Source organism: Eleutherodactylus coqui, chromosome 5 (assembly GCF_035609145.1).
Source record: "Eleutherodactylus coqui strain aEleCoq1 chromosome 5, aEleCoq1.hap1, whole genome shotgun sequence".
Classification (NCBI taxonomy): Eukaryota; Metazoa; Chordata; class Amphibia; order Anura; family Eleutherodactylidae; genus Eleutherodactylus; species Eleutherodactylus coqui.
Genome location: NC_089841.1, coordinates 254,100,732 through 254,123,481, shown reverse-complemented (window position 1 = coordinate 254,123,481; position 22,750 = coordinate 254,100,732). Strand labels below are relative to the sequence as shown.

The following is a 22,750-nucleotide window of genomic DNA, read 5'->3' as shown; positions in this document are numbered from 1 at the left end:
GCGTTGTGGAATATCGCTAGTGATATTCTGCCGCTTGGGAGCAGGGAAGAGAACTGTCAGTTCTCCCGTGAAGAACTATCTGACAGGTAGGCTCACTGCAGATAATCGTGGCATGCCACAATTTGCCATCCGCAAACTGAGAATTGCTATGATTCTCCACTCGTGGACAGGGGCTAAGCTTTCCATAGAAACGCTATGGAAAGCGTTCACTGTGTTCCCTGCGGCTGAATTATGGCCGTGGGGAATGCAGTGCTCAATCACCCGTGGACAGGAGCGCTAAAGAGTGTGCATGGCTTTTAGAGGGGTTTTCTGAGAACCACCTCATTGGTGGCAATGGGGACACTTAGTGTGTAATAAAACGTACGTGGTCTCCTCCCACTGCGTCAGTCTTTCATACATCATCTTCAGTAGTTTACCCACATGACTGTTGCAGACAGGGACGACGGCACGTTTACAGGATCTGGCCTTCTGTTCGGGCTACATCAGATGCTGTGACGGGGATCTCCGCCATGATAACTGTATTTTTGCATGTGGAGCCCAAAACTATATGAAAGTAATACGTTTTGTAAACCCCTTAAGTCTCCTCACACCTTCAGCCGGGCTCACACGAACAGGTCAGATTTCCATAGCAGAAGAGCTTGGATCATTCGCAGAAAATCGTGGATGCGTGCGGATGTACCGGTGTGCAAACTGTATCTTCTGCACGGAAGAAAAATCTCTCTCCCCTCCATCCAGCTTTTCTATCTATTTTCCTACAAATTTGCAGCTTTTCCGCCAATTGCATGCAATGTTAATTGCATATGGGCTGCAACTCTCTCGCATCCGTAGACTGAGGTAGTCTGCACGCAATCCGTGTTAAAATAGAGCATGCTGTGACTTTTCTTCCACTCGTGGAATCTGCAATTCGCACCCGTAAGTGTAAAGCAAAATTTGAAAATGCATGCCTTTTCAATTCCTGCATGTTACCGTGCATCTTCCGTGCGGACGGCGATCACGGAATCCACAGTTGAAATCTTTGTGTGAGAGATACCCCATCCCTTCTAAATGCTGTATTCCTCCTGTCTTGAGGCAAGCTGGAGTAGAGGTCATATATATTCAACGTGAAGTCTCCTATATACTGTAGATGGTGTCTGATATGTTGGATATCCTCCTAGGTGTACCTTGCGGTTGCTGCTGTGTTAGAATTCTATTGTTATAAGGTGGCTTCACATCTGCATTGGAACTTCCGGTCAGAGGTTCTGTCACAGATGTGGCTGAAAAAAGCTAGGCTGAAAGAAGGTGGACCCCAGTATAGCTAATGGGGTCCACCTGGCGCTATTTGGTTCCGTCTAGAGACCTCAAGGATTCCTCTCTTCTGCTCCCTGAAAGAGGAATCCCTAGATTCTTTAAACTAAGCCATGTGTTGCATATGTCTAAGACCCCATGTCCACTGGCACGCACAGATTCCACTACTGAATCCCATAGTGAAATCTGTGTGTGCCTGCGGCCATGGAGAGGGAAAATACCTTTTTCTCACCTGTCCAGACGCTGCAGGACTCTCCAACGTTCAGGCCAGATCTATTTCCTTCTGGCTGGCGGATGTGCTCGGCATGCTAGCAGTGCGAGGCGCGCATGTGCTGTGCACTTTTTTCTTAAACTTCTGCTCTCCCTCGTGTCCGCGGCACAGCGCAAACGCAGCTGCGGCTGTGCCGCGGATACGGACAGCTTACATAGGCTTCAGCGGGAGCCGTCCATACGGGAGACCCGCAGGGAAATGGAGCATGCTGCGATTTCTTCCTGTGCGTGCGACCTGCACGCCAGTAAGAAATCCTATCCGCATGCCTTTAGCTGCCCGGTGGATGCTAATGCATCCCTATGGACAGCAAGACGCACAGATCTCCCGTGTGGGGGCCACGCGCAGATTTTATAAATAAAATTCGCGCGTAGACATTGGGCCTAAGGCCTGTCTCACATGAACACGGAATCTGGCTCGGACTATGGCCAGCGACACCCCCCCCCCCCCCCCCCTTACATACCACGGATGCTCACAGTTGGTCATCCGCATTTAAAAAGACAAAAAAAACCTTTCTATTTCCTGCGATGACGCAGGTATCCACGGCCTATCCGCAATGTTAATTGTGGATGGGCTGCAGGTCGGACAGCCTCTGACTTCAATGGACGCCAACCGTACAGAGTCTGCACAAAAATAAAACCTGCTGCGATTTTAAATCTGCTCACGGAAATCGCATCCCCTCATCCAGGCGGATATGTGAATGGTCCTTATTTTTTTTTTTTCCAATTTGTGTGGATTGTCCGTGCGGGTGGCGATCGCAGATTCTGCAATTGAGATCTGGTCGTGTGAGAGCGGCCTAAGTCTTATGTGATAAGAACTTTCGTTGTAAATAAGTTCTGGATAAGAATTGTTACATGAGATTCCTCAATGTCAGCAGACTTGTGGCAGCAGTTACTTTGTATCAGTCTTCATGCTGGTTACCTCTTCAGCCAACATGTAGCAGAGTCCCTTGCTGAGTATATACTCCTGGGAAGACTGCATTGTTAAGGCAGGTCACAGGGAGGAGGTGGGCGTTTAACCCTTCTGCTGCCTTGTCGTCTTGTATAGCTGTACATTTCCTTTTGTCACTTGTCAACCTTCTTCAGCACCCTTCTCAGATCCAGCTGCTGCAAGGAGCATTCTGTCCTCCACCCTCTTGTGCCCATCCCCCCCCACCCACCACCTTTTCTGGCCCGGCTGTCTGCACTGTCACTTCCTGGACTCGCAGGGCCTGGCCTGCGTGAGGGCAAAGGATGCTGGGTAATTTACACTATGTATTGTACAGCACATGTGTTTTCACTCTGTATCCTCTTTGTTGTTCGGTCAGGGTGGAACAGGTTAAACGGCTTTCAGCTACCCTCATTTTCCAGCAAAGCCGTTGAACTATTTTTAATAGGTACTTGGGACCTGTGTGCCATATTTGAGCTGGTGAAGGCTGGGGCAATGTTTCATTGGCATCAAATGTTCATTTTGGCAATGGTTCATGTCTTGTGACAGCTGAATCAATATGTGCCACATAGCTTTTGTTTTATCATTAAAGGGGTTGTCTATTTGTAAACTCTCTTCAGGATAGGTCATCAATAGTAGATCAGATGGGGTCCACTGCCAAGAACTCCCACCAATCAGCTGTTCACCAAACCAGAACACTTGCCCACTGAGCTGATTTTTGCAGACAGCTCTGTTCTTATAGCAGTGGTCAGGCTTGGCATTACAGGCAAAGTTGCCATTTATTTCAATGGGAACCTAGCATGCAATACTAAGCCTAACCACAGCTACAAGAACAGAGCTGTCTGCTCAGCTCAGTGGAACAGTGTGTGTGCTTGGTGAACAGCTGGTAGGTGTTCTGGGCAGCGGACCCCATCCGATCTACTCTTGATGACCTGTCCTGAGGATGGGCCACCAATATATTACAACTGGACAACCTCTCAAAGATTTTCCTTTAAACTATGATGAAGGGTTTCTGCTCACGGGCGGATATTTGATTTGAAATCTGCGGTCTGTGTCCGCACCGCAAATCTGCATCAAATACCGCCCATTACTTATGCAGATCCCCTGCTTCCTCCACAGAAGCGGAAATCAATTGCGATTTCTACTCGCAGAGCAAAAATCACAGCATGCTCCATTTTTGTGCGGATTCTGCACAGACTGCTTCCATTGTAGTCAAATTAAAGCCGTCCGATCTGCAGCCCGTCTGCATTGAGCTACCAGGTCAATCCGCAGTACAGATTCTCCGGTGACAGAGCAGGTATGTGCAGACACCGCTGCTGGCAGAGCCAGATTCCGTCTGCAGGGTCAGAAGCTTAGGAAAAATGCGTCCTAGGACCTTCCGCTATTCCACCAATTGGGAGCAAGGGGTGTGACGGGCATTCCTGCATCGAAGCCCTGTCAAACCTAGCTTCCGGTGGTGCCAAGATACAATAACACTGAAAATAAATACCTTTCAATGCGTGCAATTTGCTATGGATGCTGATTGTGGATTCTCCAACCGCACATCCAATGCAAGCACTAAGAAGGTTCCAGTGCAGATGTGAGCACATCTTAAAGGGGTTTGCCCCACTTCTAGCTGTTTGGCTTCAGGAAGCAGACCGCTCTGTACATTGCGCATGTTGGTACTGCAGGCTCAGTCCTATTGAAATGAATGGGGCTCAGCCTGCAGTAGCAGCCTAGGCTGCTGTAAAATGTATAGAACTGTCTGAAAACAGCTAGGGGTGGGACAACCCCTTTAATAGGTCCTTGCAGCCCTATGATCCTGACAGTGCCTTTAGTGTGTGTTTTGTTTTTTTTTGTTTTTGTTTTTAAATGTCTTCTGAATTATATCCATCTGTAGACCAAACAGTTGTGAAGTTCCAAAGTGTGCAGATTCAAAAATGTATACATTTCTTGCATTTCTTGGGAGACTTTTCCTGCATATAAACAAACGTTAAAGAAAGCAAACAGAGCTCTATGAACGGTCTATTGTGAATGGGGGGCAGACAAAATACTTTGGTCATTTAGACCTGCTAAATATCAATATTTAGTGCCAAAAACTTTGAGAACATAAAGGAGTTCTAAACTATAAATGGCCTATCTGCAGGATAGGTCATCAATAGTAGGTTGGCAAGGGTCCGTCGCATAGGACCTCTGTCGATCAGCTGTTTCTGTGACGGAACTGATTTCTGCAGGAAGCGCACATCTGTTCCCACCGCAGTGGCCAGGCTTGGTTCCCGTTTATTTCAGTGCTTGCAGTCTTAAGCGAGGCCACTGCAGTGAGAACGGAGCAGTCTGCTTCCTGCTTATGTATAAACAAACTGGCCCAGAGAATAGCTGATCTGCAGGAGTTGCTGGTGACGGACCCCTGTCTATCCTGAGGATAGTTCATCCATTGTTTACTACTGGACAACCCCTTTAACCCAAAGGCAGCGGCCATTTTTTTGGCCTTCAAGAACTCTGGCTATCCTTGTGGACTGTTTTCTGCTCACTGCAAAAGATTAATGTCTAAAGCAAATGGTGCAAAGTTCTTGACTGTTGAAGGTGTCATATGCAGTACCTCTGGGTCTCTTATGTGATCTACTGCTGCCAACTCAGGCGACTATATGATGAATGTCCACTTGTGCTCTTGGAAACTGTGATTAGTTTGGGGTAGTCTGATAGTCACCGCCTATTTATTATTTTGCTCAGTCTCTTGCCTGCTGCCGGTCTCTCCTGTGCTGTTGTACTTCAGCTCTGGTTGCTCAGATGGGATGCGCTGTAGAATCGCACCAGCTTGTATTCTAAAGAAGACAAAAACAACAAATATTTTAGTACGGTAGATCAAGATTTTCCACTTAAAAAAAAAAAAAGCCTTGGGCTAATGTCCACGGACGGATTATTGCTGCAGAATTTTGCGAACAGACACCTGCCGCACATTCCGCAGCAATGAGCGTCCAAAGACATGCTGTGGTAAACAATTCTCCCCTGCCCACGAGCGGAAATCAACTGCGAACTTCCACTTGCAGGGGAGAATCGCAGCATGATCTGTTCTATGCGGACAATCGCACGGACGCGGTCCATTGCAGTCAATGGAAGCAGTCTGTCCCGCGATACTTCCGCAGTGAGCACTGCGAACGTACCGCGAGAATCTGCATCACAGCCCGGCGCGTCATGCACTGCACTGCACTGCGCGTGCTCTGGCTCGCCGGGTGAGACACTCAGGGCGGGTCCAGAGAGGTGAGTATAGGATCTTTGGGGGCATCAGGTCTGACTTCTACAGTGTACACACGGCAGCAGAACTGACTTACCCATATTCTGTAGGTTGGTACGATGACAAATTTTGTAAGTGTTTTTTTTTTTTTTTCTTCACTGCTTTTAAAAGATTAAAATGGCTTTGGGGAAAAATGCGTTTCTACTGCCATCTTCTGACAGTCGGAGCTCTTCTGTTGAAATAGTTGTATGAGGGCTCCCCCCCTTTTTTTATTTTTTTTTTTTGCAGGATGTCCTGTGGTTGGTACCGTTTTGGAGTATGTATGCGATTTGATTTATTCTATTGCTTATTTTACTTTGAGACAGGGTGACCAAAAAAGGTGCAGTTCTGATGGTTTTCTTTTTTTCTTTTTCCTATGTTCACTGTGCAGAAAAAATAATGCACTATTTTGATAAATTGGACTTCATACAGGCACAGCGATACCAAACCTATGTGTTTTTATAATTAAAGTGTTTTTTAAAACTCGTATTCTTTGTTTTAATGAAAACCTTTTAAACTCATTTGTACTTTTTTTTTTTTTTTTTGGTCCCGTTTTGGAAAGTTGAACTTGCAACTGTTCATTGCTCCTGCAGTATATGTAATTCCATGTTACATTATACTTCCGATCTGACAGGTGGAGGGGCTGATTGAGGCATTTAAGGGGTTAACAGTCGCTATCAGTATGAGCCCCAATTGTTGGTTGGTTTCCGATGTTGAAGACAGCCATTGTATGAAATTATTCCACTCCAAACCCTGAACCTACATGATATAACTACGTCCTGAACACGCGAAATCCTAATCTGGCCGTTAGAGGGACACAAACTGGATGGTTCCCATTTTAATTAATGGGATCCATTCAGCAGTTCATCTTGATGTCTGTCATTCTAGCAAATAAAAATAGTGCAGCCAACTGGTCAATCTTGGCATCGATGACCCCCCTAATGGAGCCTCCAATGTGCATGTGAAAATACTCTAAAGCTGCCTGTCCATGGGCGATCGCCCTCAGATCACACTCTGTTAAGCTTTCCATAGGGTTGCTATGGAAAGCACAGTGCCTGCGTCCACGAGCGGAGAATCATAGCGCTTCTCCGCTCGTAGGGATTTAAATCGTGGCATGCTGCGATTGCAGCGATTCTCCACGGTGAGCCTGTTAGCTCTTCCCCCTCCTCCCCTGCGGCGGAATATCTCTAGCGATATTCCGCCTCTGCCGTGGACAGGGGGCCTAAAAAGGAAATTGCCAAGTATAAATCGAAAAGTGCTCAAAGATTGTCTTGAGAAGCTGCCATGAAAATGTCTTGTTGATATCCTTTGCAGGGTGCTGAAGTATGAAAAACATTTTCTGAATAAGGGCTTCATCACACTGGCGATGGCGATATTGGTCTGATTCACAGCCTGATATCACTCCCGCAATCCTTGTGAAAGCACCTGGGTGCAAGGCGTTCTCACATAGAAACCATCTCTCATGACTGCGGGGGTTCACTTCATGCCTGCCACGGCAGGGGACAGATGTTCTCCCATTGTTATCAATGAGGTTGACAGTTGTGCTGCCGCCAGCCCCATTGAAAACATGCAGCAGCCTCTTATCCTGGGAATCGCGATGTTCTCCCATTGAAAACAATGGGCGATGCTGCAAAGACAAAAATGCTGCTATAATATATATACATACACACAGCATCGCAAGAGTGAAAGCATCACAAATGAGAATGAAACCATTGACAATCACTGGTTTCATAAGCATGCGTTTTCACTCACCAGTATGAAGGAGCCCTGAGAATACCCAGTAGTATAGTAAATGGCTCTTGTCGTCTATTGAGCTCTGATGTGCAGCTTGTAGTGTTAAAGGGGTATTCATGGGCGGGCAGAGGGGTGAGAATGTTTACTGTGGCCAAACTTGAACAGAAATGGCGCCCTTGACTGTTTCAGCCCATGTATTACAGAGGTCAAAACCCACTGTCCTAATCCACAGCATGAATTGGCATGGATTGAAATTTTCTAAACCATGCGGACAGAATTATTTAATCTGGTCACCAGCGCTTTTAGTGTAAATGCTGTGAGTTTACACTTCTATCCTGTGCCCATACCTTCAGGGTACGGCCCCATGCAGCGATTGCCACATGACTGCGATGTGGCCGACGACTAATTGCCATGTGATCTGCAGTGTAGGACCATGCCCTACAGGCTTCACACATTGATGTGTTAGGCCGCTCTCGCATACGGCGTTGGCGAGACGCCACGTTTTACTGCAATTATGATTGGTGTTTTCTAACACAGGTTACTGCATTTGACAGTGTTTAACGCACCCGTCATTGTGATGGGTTATGGTGCGGTAAACGAAAACGTACAAAAATAGAGCAGACGGTGCTCGAAAACACGAAGAAGTAAAAATGTTGTGTTCCAGCTTTAGTTCTGCGAGGTCCCATTAAAATCAATGGGAGTGTTGTACCGTGATTAGCACGGTGTTTGAAATGCCTGTGTGAGCGGCTTTGTATCTTTTTGCTATAATTTAACTGACTTTTTGAGTCCCGTAACCTATGTTATGGGGCTCAAAAGTTGGGGAGCAGTTTTATACTCGTTGGGCGCCCCATTCCTGCGGAATGGGGCACCTGGTGAGTATATATCTCATATGGGGCTCAAAGGTCATGACTGGTCACCTTGTAAGACCTCACATGGCTGCCAAGTTGGGGAGACTGTCCAACTTCAACAAACTGCAATACATTTAAGTTTTAACCTTTTATTGCAATTTCCAAACCCTTCCATCGATCCAGTCTTTCCTGTATTACAGAAGCAACCCCCTGGTGCCGGCCATTGGCGCAGCATGCAGTGTTCTTAGGCTTCTGATACACCGCCCATGCACGGTGCATTATGGGTAGTCCCAGAAATGGTGTGCCATCTTGGTTTCACTTTAACTTAAAAATATTGAGGTGGGTTTTTTCTTTTGTTTGTGTGTAGACACATACTTTGTAATAGTGGTACTGAAGAACACGCGTTTCTCCCCCCCCCCCCCCCCCCCTTCCTCCGCCCATGCTCTTTTGGGGTATTTTCTACGTCTTAGAACGCCTTTTTGGCGTTGCAGATCTTTGTCTATTGGCTGTTGAAATAATTTTACCCTTAACCTTTGCTGATTAGTAGCACCCTGAATGTGAGGGACCTGGGACGTGAACTTCCTCCTTCCCCCTCCCCCACCATCACCTTTTTCTGGAAGGCCAGCGGAGCAGACCTGTAACTTGAGCTTGTCTGTTGGGATTGGTTTGCATGTCCATCTGTGTCACTAGGAGAACAAGGCAAATACAAGATTTTATTCCTGCCGAATCTTAATGATGCACATAATCTCCTTTCCCCTCCCCCGCCGCAGCCTGGCCGGTCATGTAACAAACACTTCCTTATACCTCACACTTAGCCCACTGCTTCTTAATCTGCTCCTCATTAGGGCCCATTCACATGGGATGTATTTCCCGTGCATGTGGTGTCCCTGTACTTCATGATCAGAATGTAGACCCATTAGAGCCAATTAGGCCATTCACACAGGTGTTGGTCTTCACAGGGACTGATGGTCCTTGGGAAAATTTGCAGCAAGTCCTATTCTGGTCTGCATGACTAACAGATTTGGACATGCAATGTTGACTACCCGCAGGTACCAGACAGCACATGGTAGGGGTGTCTTGCGTGCTGTCCGATGAGGCGCGCCAGAGAACCTTTGGTACAGCTCGCATACACTTGTGTGAAAGGGCCGTTACCCAAAGAGGGTATGGGGGGAGGGCATGAAGTCTTTGTTGTGGACTTGTTAGCTACTTCCTAAAATGTGTCTTCAGTCACTTCTAATAGCTGAAACCTGTAGGAAACTTTGAATGTTTGACATGGCACTATGCAAGATCCCTTGTACAGAGGACCTCATTGACTTGTATTGGAGTCACTTTCATGGCAAGAATGGCACAGCATGCATGATCATCAGCTTTGCTAAATTTTGATGGCATATTGCTGGCATAAATGGGTGGAAGTGCTGAAGATTGGATGAATAATTGGAACTATTCGTCCCCATATTTGCCGTAATCTGCAGTGGCGTAACAATAGGGGATGCAGTTGCTCCCAGGCCAAGGAGCCTTAAAGGGGTTGTCTCGCGAAAGCAAGTGGGGTTAAGCACTTCTGTATGGCCATATTGATGCACTTTTGTAATATACATCGTGCATTAAATATGAGCCATACAGAAGTTATTCACTTACCTGCTCCGTTGCTGGCATCCCCGTTGCCATGGCCCCGTCTAACTTCGGTGTCTTCTTGCTTTTTTTAGACGCGCTTGCGCAGATCTAGCTTCTCCATTCGGCTCAGCTCGGCATCACCGGCATTTTGGCTCCGCCCCGCCCCCGTCACATGTGCCGATTCCAGCCAATCAGAGGCTGGAATCGGCACATGTGATGGGGGCGGAGCTTCGCGATGACGCGTACAAGGGGCGGAGCCAAAATGCCGGTGATGCCGAGCTGAGCCGAATGGAGAAGATAGATCTGCGCAAGCGCGTCTAAAAAAAGCAAGAAGACACCGAAGTTAGACGGAGCCATGGCAACGGGGACGCCAGCAACGGAGCAGGTAAGTGAATAACTTCTGTATGACTCATATTTAATGCACGATGTATATTACAAAGTGCATTAATATGGCCATACAGAAGTGCCTAACCCCACTTGCTTTCGCGAGACAACCCCTTTAAGGGGCCCATAAGGCCTCTCTTCTCCATATAGGGAGCCCAGGACTATGAATAAAGCATTATAGATGGGGCCCTGTTACAGGTTTTGCATTGGGGCCCAGGAGCTTCAACTTACACCTGTGCATTAAGAGTTTAAGAAGTTGGGGGACCCCAAGATAAACTTTTGCATCTGGGTCCATGAGCCTTTAGCTACCCCCTGGTCGGTCATCTGCCTATGTAAAAACTACTAAACTAGCACTGAATGTACGATTTGTCGATTGACGCTTTTGCTACAATGGGCCAGAATTGCCACATGTCCTTAGTTCACATAGTGGAGTCCAGTGTACTTGGGGATTCACACTGTGGGGGAATGGGAAAAGGTTTGAGAACTTGCTGCAGATTTCTTGTGGATGCAAATTGCCATGAGTTCAGACAAAGCCATAGTGGAAATCTTATGCCTTAGGCTGGGTTCACACAGGGCGGATTTTCCGCAGAAATTCCATCCGGAATTTCGCTTTGCCAGATCCGCTTGCGACCGCTAATCCCGGGTTAAGCCAGCCATGTCAACGAGATTTCTCAAAAATCTCGTCCACACATGGGCAGCGAGTCCGTCGCAACAAAGCTGACATTAGCCAGTGCTGTGGTGCGCATTTCCCTGGCTGCAGCATGTCTAACTTTTTTCAATTGCGGCACGCTCCTTTTATGGAGGAGCCGGCTGCAACGAAAAACCATACAGCCAAGCCACTCCAAAAGCCGCGGGTTTTGGGGATGCGTTTTTCCGGCAGAAAGTTGCCTTTTTTTTCGCTGTGGAAAGCCGCAATATTTTCCCCGAGAATACGTCCCGTGGGAACCCAGCCTTATGATGCAGAAATCTGACCTGGAGGTGTTGTAGCAACATCTGTCCATTCAAAAGCAAGTACAGCACACTTATCAAATAAATGCATCTGAAAAGTTCTATCAAAAATGTGTTCGTGTCCATCAAATGTGCTAGATAACATAAGTGCCAAGTGTGAGCATCTAATATAATCTAGTGGATAAAGGACTTGTCATGTCACTGGGCCGGCTGCATAGATTCACAGGCACAGTCCTACTGACTCCAACAAGGGCTCTTCCTTCGATTCCCTCCCATTACTCCATAAAAGCTCTTCTTAGTTTCAGTTGCCAGAGAATTGTCAAGTGGGCGGTCCTCGCTGCCAGTGAGCGGTGGGGACCTAATACACCAAAACGAAGAAGGGGAACCACGAGGGAGTAGAAGGTAAAGACTCATTGCTGAGTCACCAGGGCAACCGCTGTAAAGCTATGCAGCTGGCCGCCCTGACATCAGCATATGACCGGTCGTCTTTAAAGGGACTAATTCACCAGACTTATGTTGTCTTATTGGGAGGGGGGGCAGCATGAAATGGTTAGGAGACCCTGATTCCAGAGCCGTGTCACTCACCTATCCATAGGCAGAAAGCTATCAATCAGTGGTGGGGCAGCTGATGAATATGGGGGATTCCAGAGAGCGAACATGTTGAGAAAACTCCAGAGCTGAGAAACACTGACTTTACTTGGGGTCCAAATACACCTCAAACAGGAGCAACCTCTTCCTTCTGACCCCCAATCAAAGTTGACATTTCACAGCAACTGATTCAGTATTAAGCAACACAACTCCTAATGGAAGTTAAAGGAAACTTGTCACCTACTTTTAGCCCTATAAACTAGTAGGTGATCCGCTGAGTCCAGAGATGTTCTACTTGCCTCCCCCAGTTTGCATGAGGATCCATTGACTTTGGTAGAGCAACATTTCCTTGCATGGAGCTTACCAGAAAGTGATATTCTTGAAAAACTAGAGGTATAAATAACATTCATAACGCGGGAAAATGTCATATTGCTGAGTTCTTAAGGCAAAAAACTATGCTGCGAGGAGTTAAACCAAAGTGTACAAATTGTCATTAAAATATACTTTAGTTTTTGTTTATAAGGGAAAAAAATAAAAAGCTACATGTGGACTCTTTGAAGCATTACTTGATTTTAAAGGCTTATTCTAAATGTTCCTGACATAAACCACAGATTGTGAAATGTCTATTAGCTGTAGGTCGTTGGGCCGTCCCATCTGTCTCCACAATGGGGTTTCTTGACCATGTCCCACCTGGTAAGACAGCGGCCAGTGCCTAGCAGAGAATGGAGAGGTGGCTGGGCTGCTCTCACCATTCACTTCTATGGGAGTTAGCTCAGCAAGCGTACTTTGCAGTTTCTTACTCCCATGAATGGAGAGGGCCAGGTATATGTATGACCACCTCCTCTTTCCTTCCCTATCTGGATGCAGGGGCCACTTCACCAGGCTGGACCCCAGTTGCTGATCTTGTGGATATGCCATAAATGTCTAAAATAGCCCTTTAACTATTGAGCGACTACTGCAATCCACAAGTTTGCATAGAACTGTAATTTCTGTGGACTGCAGCTCTAGTTCAGTAGTTAAAGCTTAGATTAATGACTTGTCCTTCATTTGAATAGCACTGAGCAGCAAACAGGCCATGTGATGAACGTGACATCACAGGCTCCTCGGAGCATTGGGGCCCCTTCAAACAGTTGATCAATGTGGATGTCGGCACTCCTTCCTCTACCCTTAATCTGATATTGATGACCTATACTGAGGAGTGGTTATCAATATTTAAAAGCCTGCTGCTCCAGCAAAACCACACTTTTCCATCACTGCACCCCTCCTGATCCACACTCTGGACGTCTCTTAAGCCTCCTGTCTGATACTTGTAAAGGGGCATCTTCTGCGTGTAGAGGGAAGATGCATAGAAGGGGGCTCTTTACTGCAAGAGCAGTGAGACGATGGAGCTCTGAGGAGGTGATAATGGCGAATTCGATAAGGGTTTCAGAGGCCTAGACGTCTTTCTTGAGCGCTACAAAATTACATGTTATAGTCTCTAATTACTTCAGAAGGGTTGGTGATCTGGGGATTATTCCGATTTGCCAGATTGGAGTCGGCGAAATCTGGCTTTTACCTCATTGGGGTTCCCCCCCCCCCCCCTCTTGATCAGGAGGTTGTACTAGGCTCAACTGGATGGACCTATGTCTTTGTTCAGCCTAAGGCCCAATGGGTACTGGTGTACCTTGATGTGACTGTAAGCTAGGGGTGTGACAGCCCTTACATGGAGGGAGGGGCCTGTCACACCCCTAGCTCCCGATTGGATGAATGGTTCTTGGGGCAGCAAGCTGATTCATCTGCATGGGTGCTGTGCTGTCTCTTCCCCCGTGGCCACCACCCTGCAGCCGCTGAGGGCTGGGGCAGGGTGAGCGGGAGTCGGGGATGTGACTCACAGCGCTCCCCCCTGCTTTGGCTGCAGGGAAAGTGGCAGCGGAAGGTGAAGGTGCCAGTGCAGGGAGGGGGGTGGGGGGGAACGGTCCGGCAACTTGTGGCAGGGATCAAGGGATAAGTGTAACAGTTAGCCTGTCAGGAATTACGGCACGCCGCTCTCTGCCTCCTCAGAGCTGTGCTGGGTCCGCAGACAATCGGAAGCTAGGGGTGTGACGGGTGTTCCTCCTATCAAACCCCCCCCCTAGCTTCCGGTGGTGTCAAGGTACTCCTGTACCAGCCCAATGTCCGTGGGTGGATTTTAATTATAAAATCCGCACGTGTGTCTCCTTCGTGGGAGATCCGGACCTCTTGCCCCCCCATAGGGATGCATTAGCATCCTCACGGCAAGTAAAAGCATGAGGATGCGTTTCACCCCACCCCCCTCCTTAATCCCCCTCTCCCTGCACACGTTGCGTAGGCTGACAACTCTTTCCCTATGTACAAAAAGAGTTGTCAGTCTGATGCTTGTGGGGAGAGGTCGGCACGGTCTACTTCCGTGTTTCCGAGCGCCGTTTTGAGTCAAACTTCAAAGTATGTTCTGAAACACCGCAGTGTTTCAGAATAAAACCTACACAGGTGCACGGTTACCTGTCCGGGGTACGTGCGATCTGTGGTTTGCGGAGCCTGAACCTGGTGACTGGTTGACGTTATCCTCTCTACTCTCCTAAATAAGCTAGACCATACGCTGACGGTCAGGAAGAGGAACTGTGTGACCGCAGTCTCAGATCGGCAGTAATGTGATGGGAGTTTCCCCCTGTGATAGAACTTTTTTTTTTTTTTTTTTAATCTATTAAAAAATCAAATGTTTTGTTTGAGGCTGTTCTGTCATGAGCGTATGCTCCGGTGTATTACGTATGCAGTTTTTGGTACTGCGTATTAAGAACGCAGTCTCCTATAACCTTAAAATTGCACCGTTCACACAGTGTGCAAAATACCCGTGATTAAATTGTGTCACGCTCCAACTTGGTTTGCGTTACGCTCGCATAGATGCCAATCTAGCATGTGGGGATTGGCGGTCTGCAGCAAGTACGTACGTTGTGTGCTGGCTGGCACACGAGAGATTGGCACCCCGGCAGACAGTCGTGTAAGCCCGGCCTTCGTGTGATACAAAAATCATGGTAGTAAACCCCCTCAACCGAGTGCAATAAAACTACTTGTTAGCTGTAGTCGCGCGGGACGGATTTTTGCAGGTATTTGTGACTGAGACCCATCTGCGTCCGTCTGATTGTGTTTCCTGAGCGCTGCATTCATGAATGGGACGACTGCAGACATTTCTGTAATCTGCCACATGTGAACTTACCGTAAACGGGGATATGCAGGGCTTTAGTCTTGGCTGTAAATATCCATGTAGCTCAGTGCTGGAAGAAGTGACTCTGGTTGTTGTACATCCTGCTGCAGCGTTCCCCTTGTGGGGAGTAGAGCGGATCTCCAGTCGTGCGTCTAATGATTATTGTTGGGAGATACAAGCTGTGGAATATGAACTTGCAATCTCAATCAAGCCGTCTCGTCTTTCTCCTCCGTGAGGCACATGTATTTAAGGTCTCCTTCAGTGAGAGAAATGCAGTAACTTTTGCAGCGAAGCACTTTACTTCCTTCTCTGGCTGCTGGAGGGGAAGGGTTAATGACTTCCATTTTACTCTAACACCGTTAATGGACATATCAGTGAATGACACCAAAATGGCAGAGCTTAACCCATTGTGCTCCGGCAGACAGCTGTAAGCTGGCCGATCCTCAAGAGCTGCTGTGCTGCTGCGTCCCTTCTCGTCTCGCTGCTCCCACTGCTGGCGTCACGCTGTAAATTCCTCTTATTTCCAAGTGTTGGATGTCTCTTCATCCGGCTGTCTGTATCGGCATTATTGTTTTCTGCACGTTTTTGGTGTCAATAAAAATCTCCACTGGAAAGTGTAACCGTGACGTTTCTATAGAGTTTAACCCTGTCTTGGCTGATCTGATGGACACCTCTGCGCTTCCCTGCTATAGGGGCAGTCCATGCAGTACCGGGACAGCGCTTGTTCCTTGCCAGGTTTTAGGACTCTGACTTGCTGTTCAGGAGTCGAGGAAAGCTGGTTACACCGGTTTGGCTTTGACTTGATACAGTACTGTTAGTCAAGGTGGAGAGAAGAGTTAAACATAATAGGAAGTGTGCCGTATTACAAGGAATTAAGGGCACGCTGTTCAGGTCAGTGACCGGCTAGTAACCCATTCAGTGCTGGCAAGTGGACACTATTGTAGCAGTGCATTACTTCAGAACAGGTCCTGTAAACCAAAGTGTAAGGTCACGTTTACACCCCATTATGGTGGACATTCTACTAAAAGGCCTAAAGCAGGTGTGAATGTCGCCTACAGAGTTTTACTTCTTTTCAGGCTCTCTACTGTTACTTTTTTACCTAAATATAACTTGGAACACCACATATGTTGTAAATATGCTTACACATCGTTACAGTGTAAAAGGACACTGTATAAGGGGGTTGTCTGGGCACAAGGCAATTCATAAAAAAAATAGAGGTCTGTTAACAGTAAAATCAGTGGCGTTTGCCTGTCCCTTCCCCCTAGTGATCCAGTGCTGCAGCCCCATGGTCCGGCCAGACTACCACCTGAGCACTGCCCTTCTCCTGACAACACTACTTTGATGCTGGGAGCCTTGATGCCAGGAGAATGGCACGTGACTTCTGTGATCTCTCATTGGCTGCAGCAGTCAGGTGGTAGCTGTTCCAGCTCTGCAGTCCCTTGGTTTTTCCAGTCTTCAGTTGGCATCACTGGGGGTATAGGATGGCTAAGTGCCCCTGCTTCTGTTTTAGCAAGCCTGGATCAAATTTATTTATTTTTTTAATTGCCTTGCACATAGACAATTCTTTTAAATATTTGGTCAGTAATGAACTGATGTAGTCTTTGCTTAAAAGTTACCAACACCCGTAACAGACCATGTGGTCAAAAATTGCATTGTGAGGTGTGTCCGGCTTTGTCTTGCAATTCTCCGCCGTAGCTTACTGCTGCTATGAGCCCTCCTAAAACCTCATCCTCACACACTTGCATTTTTGATTAAGAAAAAAAACCGTATTAACGGATACATGCACTTCCTTCCACATATTTGTAGCATGCAGTTTTGTTTCATGCGTCTTTTTTTCCTGGCATTTCTGTCCTATAGGGGCCCATGCAAAAATAAGGTAGGAAAAATGGCACGTTTTCAATTGCAAAGACACCACTGACCCCAAAAAGTGTGACAAGTGAAGAAAAAAGTACCGGTGAAAGAAAAGCAGTGTTTGCAGTGAATTTAGTAATTCTCTGTTGACTTACAGCTAACATCTGGCCGTGGCATTTTTTGCCCTTAAAGCCTAGAAAAACTGTCACTAAAAATGTGCCTTTTCTGGAAAATGCTAAACTTGACAAACGGCACAAATGATTGTTCATGGTCTGAATGAAGCACACGAAATGTGATATTTGTCACAGTTCAATCGAAATATTTGCATTGCTGTTGGCACTTGGTAAGTGGATGCTCTGTTGGTCCAATGCTTGTCTCTTGCAGTATGTGAAAGCCTTAACACACGTCTTACATGTGGAATATGCAGTGACTAGAACCCATTGATTTCTATGGGTTTATTCATATGCATGTTTATGCAGCGTAAAAAAGCATATTCTGCACCAAAATGGCCCATAATAAAGTTAATTGCCCATTGAAAGCAATACGTTATTGAAATTTATTCCTAATGCATGTAAACATACTAAAACCCCGCAGTATGCAGTAAATTAGTCGTGTAAAGAAGCATTTTTACACGCCTGAAATACATGTGTGCATGTAAATGAGCCATTAGGCTGTGTTCACATCAGCACTGTAGATTCTGTTGGTAGACTCTTGCAGATTTCCGCAAAAGTCCCAGACAACTGGACAGAAACCGAGCGGAACCTATTGTAGTCAGTGGTGCCCATTCAGTTCCGTCATAAGCCACTGGGGTTTGTTTTTCCTAACAGAGCTGGAAACCATTGTGGTTTTAAGATTTAATCAAATAAAAAAACTATATAAAAAGTTCTACAACTCCTTTAAAGAAAAAAAAAAGCTTGTGCTTCCATTCCTTACCCTTTCGGAGATTTACTTGCTGTCATTACTGAGAAGTTTCTTATTTAGAGGCAGCAAAGGCTATAAAACTAATCCTGCTGTCAGCTGAGGAGTGGAGAGCTAGACTTTGTTCTGAGCAGTCCAACTCCAGACTGATACGTTGTAGCAACCTACCAGAGAGTTGTACTGCTGCAGCTGATGTGTCATTTACATAGTTGTCATCCCCTGTGGATACATGGTGGACACCACAGCGCCAATGATGCTGAATTTAAATCCTAACTAGCTGAAAGCAGTAAATGGCTGCATAGTTTATCTAAAGCTGTGGGGCCATTAAAGAGGTATTTCCATTTCGGCCTCTGTGTTTCGGCCATCCTTGTTCCATACTCTGCAGTTTCCGTAGCTGCCATACACTTTAATGAGATCTACAGAAACTCCTGTGGTGGTGCTGCAGGGAAAGTGGGCGCACGGTGTAGCCGACCCATGGCCAAACTGTACGGCCACTGCAGGTTAATGGGTATCCAGCCATATAGCTTTCCCCAAATTACAACTGTCTTCTGGGGGTCCAGGCTTGCTATACTTTGCCAAGGGACCCTTCTAACAAATATCTTGAATGGTGAGGAATTATAACAGGAGGGTCCTTTCTTATACAGATAATTTGCCTGTGACAATGCAGTAAATCTGCGCTTATTACTAAATCTATGCCCTTTAGACTATCCGATTCTTATTTGAACACTCTCTTGCACTTGTTCAGCCTGTTTAGACAGATCACGGTTGGGAATCCTTAGTTTTGTTTTTTGTTTTGTTTTTTTTTTAACTTTTTTTTTTTTTTTAATTTCTCCTGATGAAACCGAATAATAAATTAGAAGCAAACGTTGCAGGGTTGTTCGCTCAAGTTTAAACCGACCGATTACCATCACCACTTGTTTGAACGTTCTTGTTTTTTTTTTTTTTAAAGGATAATCGTTGCGTCTTAACGCAGTACTATATGTTGTAATCAGAGGATTTCGTAGGCACAATCGTCCTCCGTTTCCCAGTCTCGCGCACTTTGTCAGTGGGATGTCCCGCTCACACTGGCTGTACTAGTGAACTTTTGATACTAGGGCTACACTTTAACCTCTCCACTATACACCTTTTGTTACTTGGTAGATGCTGAACCTCCGCTAGCAGCGAGGTAGGTGGTGAACTGGCTGGCTACGTTTGACATAAGATTACGGTTATAGTCATGTTTTACTATTCTCCTGACTTTGTCATGGTTACACAATAAAGCCAATAAAAGAACTGCATCCATCCACAGCGAGGGCAGACTGGCATCAATGTAGTAATCTTTCCCTTTAAGAATGATGCTCTTTTGGACTCTGTACAGGAATGCCAGAAGCAGCAGGCCTTGAAGGGGGGGGGGGGGTTAGTGGAAGGCGGGTGTCAGTGTCACTGCAAGGGGTTAACGCCACTCGCAGCTCTCGTTGTCTGGAACCAGTTCAGGCCGGTTTTCCAGAAAGTGCTTTTGTGTCTCCAGCAGCATCCTGGGAAAATAAAGAGGTCACGTGGGGACTTGATGTCACAACGTAATGCCACCTGGGTTTGCCGTCCCCCCTTCTCAGAACTGTATTAAATCCAAATCTGTCCTGGAATGAGAAATGTGGAGTCCAGTGTAACAGAGAACATGTAGACTAGTTGTGGGCTGTAAGATGCCGGACCACAGGACTGCTGATATTAGATAAGTACATTAGTCCTATCAATCTCTGGCTGGGATAAGGGCTATGATCTAACCCATGTCACTGGCTTATTGGGGTCTGCCTTGCATGTCATGTAGATCATTGCACAACTCCTGTCAAGAAGTTCTGTGGCTCAGCTCAGCTTTTGCCTGTATACACAGTGAGAAGTGGAGTTGGTATATACCACTTCATTTGGACTGTAATCACCAGGCAGTTCAGACGCTTGGATTCATGATTTTAGAGGCAAAATTTTCAATGGAAGCTGATTGAGCCAAATAATTGAAGACTTTCATGTTGACACTTTTGGAATCTTACTGATTTTTGTATGTTTCCCCTCAGGCCAACGATATGGCAGATGAAGCATGCCGGACAAGAAGTCAAAAGAGGGCACTGGAGAGAGAGGTGACGCAGAATGATAGTGACAACAAGAAGTTAAAACTAGAGAAAGGACTGTTGGATGGTGATCTCACAATGAAAACAGAATCTGGCAAGATGCCGGGACTTCTGAAAAGTGGGGAGGTGAAGGCCACTATTAAAGTAGAGGTACCAACGGGTGAAGAGCCAATGGATATGAGCACGTCAAAGAGGTGAGTTTTAAATGGTCAATTAAAGGGGTTTTCCAGGCAGCACGGCTGTCGGTGCAGGGTTACACCGGGGTTGGAGTGGAAGCCGCTGCTCAGATCCATGTGTAGTGGCCGCCACTCGTAATTGCAGGCTCGGTTCCCATTGATTTCAATGAGCTATGCCGGCAATTATGAACACTGGCCAGTACGCGGGTCAGGGCAGCGACTTCACAGCCTACTGCTGCCTATAAAAACTCTAACTTTCAAGAAACTGAATAAATCAAATAAGACAAATAAGATATATTACACTGGATAGATCAAAGAAAAAAAAGCATCTTCACTTAAGAGGCTCCTTCCCTTTTAAAAATTATTTACTCACTCTGAAAAACTGCTAAAATCTGTATTGGTAAATGCAAGATTAGGGCCTCATGTCCACGGGGAAAATCAGTCCCGCTACGGATTCTCCATGGAGAATCCACAGCGGGTCCCTCCTGCCCCGCGGACATGAGCACTGAAAATAAGAATAAACTCACCTCTCGCCCGCTCCGGTTCTTCCCTTCGCCGCGGCGTCATCTTCTCTGCGTCGCGGCCGGATCTTCTTTATTCGGCCTGGCGGATGCGCAGGGCACGTCGGTGACGTGCCCCGCGCGGTCGCCAGCCCAAAGAAAAAAAGATCCGGCCGCGACGGAGAGAAGATGGCGCCGTGGCGAAGGGAAGAACCGGAGCTGGTGAATAAATTCCGATTTTTGTCTCCCGCGGATCCGGACGGCTTCCATAGGCTTCAATAGAAGCCAGCGGGAGGCGTCCCCGCGGGAGACCCGCACGAAAATGGAGCATGGTCCAGATTTTTTCATGCTCCATTTTTTTTAAAATCACTTTTATTGACCATCCGCGGGTATTTACCCGCGGGTGGTCAATGCATCCCTATGGGGCGCGGATCCGTGGGCAGGAGAAGAGTTAAAATCCGCTGCGGATTTTAATTCTTTTGCCCGTGGACATGAGGCCTAACAGATCACTAATAGGTCAGATTACATGCTGCTCATAAAAGTCTATGGATGGGGGGGCTGAGGAGACACGGGGGGGGGGGGGGGGCGGCACCTAATGGTGAGTTTGTTGCGGTCTCGGACAGTAGAGGTGTCATTCCAGTAGCTCCAACAGTTCATCTTCCATGTTAGATCTCCGTGTATGTGATGGAGAAAAGGAGATGCTGCTCCCTTTCACTGTGTGCTGTGTACCGAAGACCTTCTAGTTAATCTCACATCAGCTCACGGAAAACTGACAATTAGAGATGAAACCTGCAGACAGCAGACTGATGAAAAATATAGGATAGACGTAATCTAATGGCCAGAAATAGTGGTGTTCGGGTACACAGCAGCTGAAAAGCCACTTGAAAAGCTCTTGTGGTGATTTAAAGCAGATCTATCAATGCATTCATCCATTTGTATTTCTAATGCTGGCCATATTCATAAGATAAGTGATCTGAAAAAACATTTTGACCATTTCAATTGACAGTTGATTTAAAAATACTGTCAGGAAAAAAAATCCTGCCCCCAGAAGTTGTCATTTTGCTGCAAAACTTGGCTTGCAGTCACATCTTGGGCATATATGTAAATGATGAGCGTTGTGGTGTGACTAGATGAACGGTCTCACTGGAAGCCCTAAACGTAGTTCTCCCTTGTTCCTCTCATGGCAGCTTCCAATAGGTATTTTCAAGCAGGATAATGCTCGGCTGCGCACACAAGGGGGTCACAGGAAGCCCCCACAACACAGTCACACTTCCATGGCCTGCCTGGTCACCAGATTTATCACCTATAGGACATGTGCTAGAGTCTCCATGCCAGGCCATATCACATCTTGTATCCAAGCTAGAGGCGGTACAACAGGGTACTAGAGCCTCCATGCCCCCATATCACATCTTGTATCCAAGCTAGAGGCGGTACAACTGGGTACTGGAGCCTCCCTACAAGGGGGTCAGCTTTCCACAATAAATGATCCTTTTGCTCCTTTGTCTTGTCGTGTGGAATAGCTGCAAGTGGATTAGCTTCATTGGAAATCCCGATTTATGTGCCACATCTACGTTGGATTTTTCCAACTGATTTTTGCTATGTGCATGCCCTGAAATGTAAGATTGCCTCCGAGAGTGGTGTTACTGGCTGCTAGGCTGAATTCATCAGTGGCAGTTAGTTGCAAGAAATTTGAGATTGTTCCTTACATCTGAAATCCATACTTGTTCTTCCCAAACAACCCTATATAAACAGCTATTACAGAGACTTCTGAAACTGAAAATTAAAGCTTGTTCCATTTGAATTCACCCTTAAAGGGATCCTGCCATATTTTAAATGCAGGTCATACCGCAGCAGGAGCTGAGCAGGTCTGATATATAATTTTGTGGGAAAAAGCTACAAATGTATAAAACACAAGTTCTACTGAATCTTTCCCCATAAAATGGTACATCGATCTGCTCAGCTCCTCCGGCTCTAGAACGTCATGCTGTTTTTACAGAGGGAACCAGTCAGCTCGAACATGCTGTCCAGAGTGTAGTCACTTGACCTATAGCCAATTCTGGGTAGTTCTTTTGAAATGGGATAGGTTGATGTGACTCCAAAGGAAGCTGCTATGTCTGGTGGGGAGATTAATTGGGTTTGCAGTGATTTGGTAGGCATGGGCACTGCTT

The 22,750-nt window shown here is 46.6% G+C and overlaps 1 protein-coding gene and 1 long non-coding RNA gene across 8 annotated transcripts in view; one reads left to right on the top strand and one right to left on the bottom strand.

Annotated features, from left to right (window-relative positions):
* GATAD2A (GATA zinc finger domain containing 2A) overlaps window positions 1–22,750 on the top strand; it is a 71,768-nt gene that overhangs the window by 31,601 nt on the left and 17,417 nt on the right. For all 7 annotated transcript variants that reach the window (XM_066604524.1, XM_066604519.1, XM_066604522.1 and 4 more), the window contains exon 2: window positions 19,853–20,100. In XM_066604524.1, the coding sequence (XP_066460621.1) occupies window positions 19,853–20,100 (248 nt within the window). The remainder of the gene's footprint in view (window positions 1–19,852; window positions 20,101–22,750) is intronic.
* LOC136628536 (uncharacterized) lies at window positions 4,477–15,509 on the bottom strand. Its single transcript, XR_010792885.1, has 3 exons — window positions 15,051–15,509; window positions 8,919–8,997; window positions 4,477–5,280 (listed from the first exon to the last, which is right to left on the bottom strand). It is a non-coding gene; the product is annotated as an uncharacterized lncRNA (long non-coding RNA).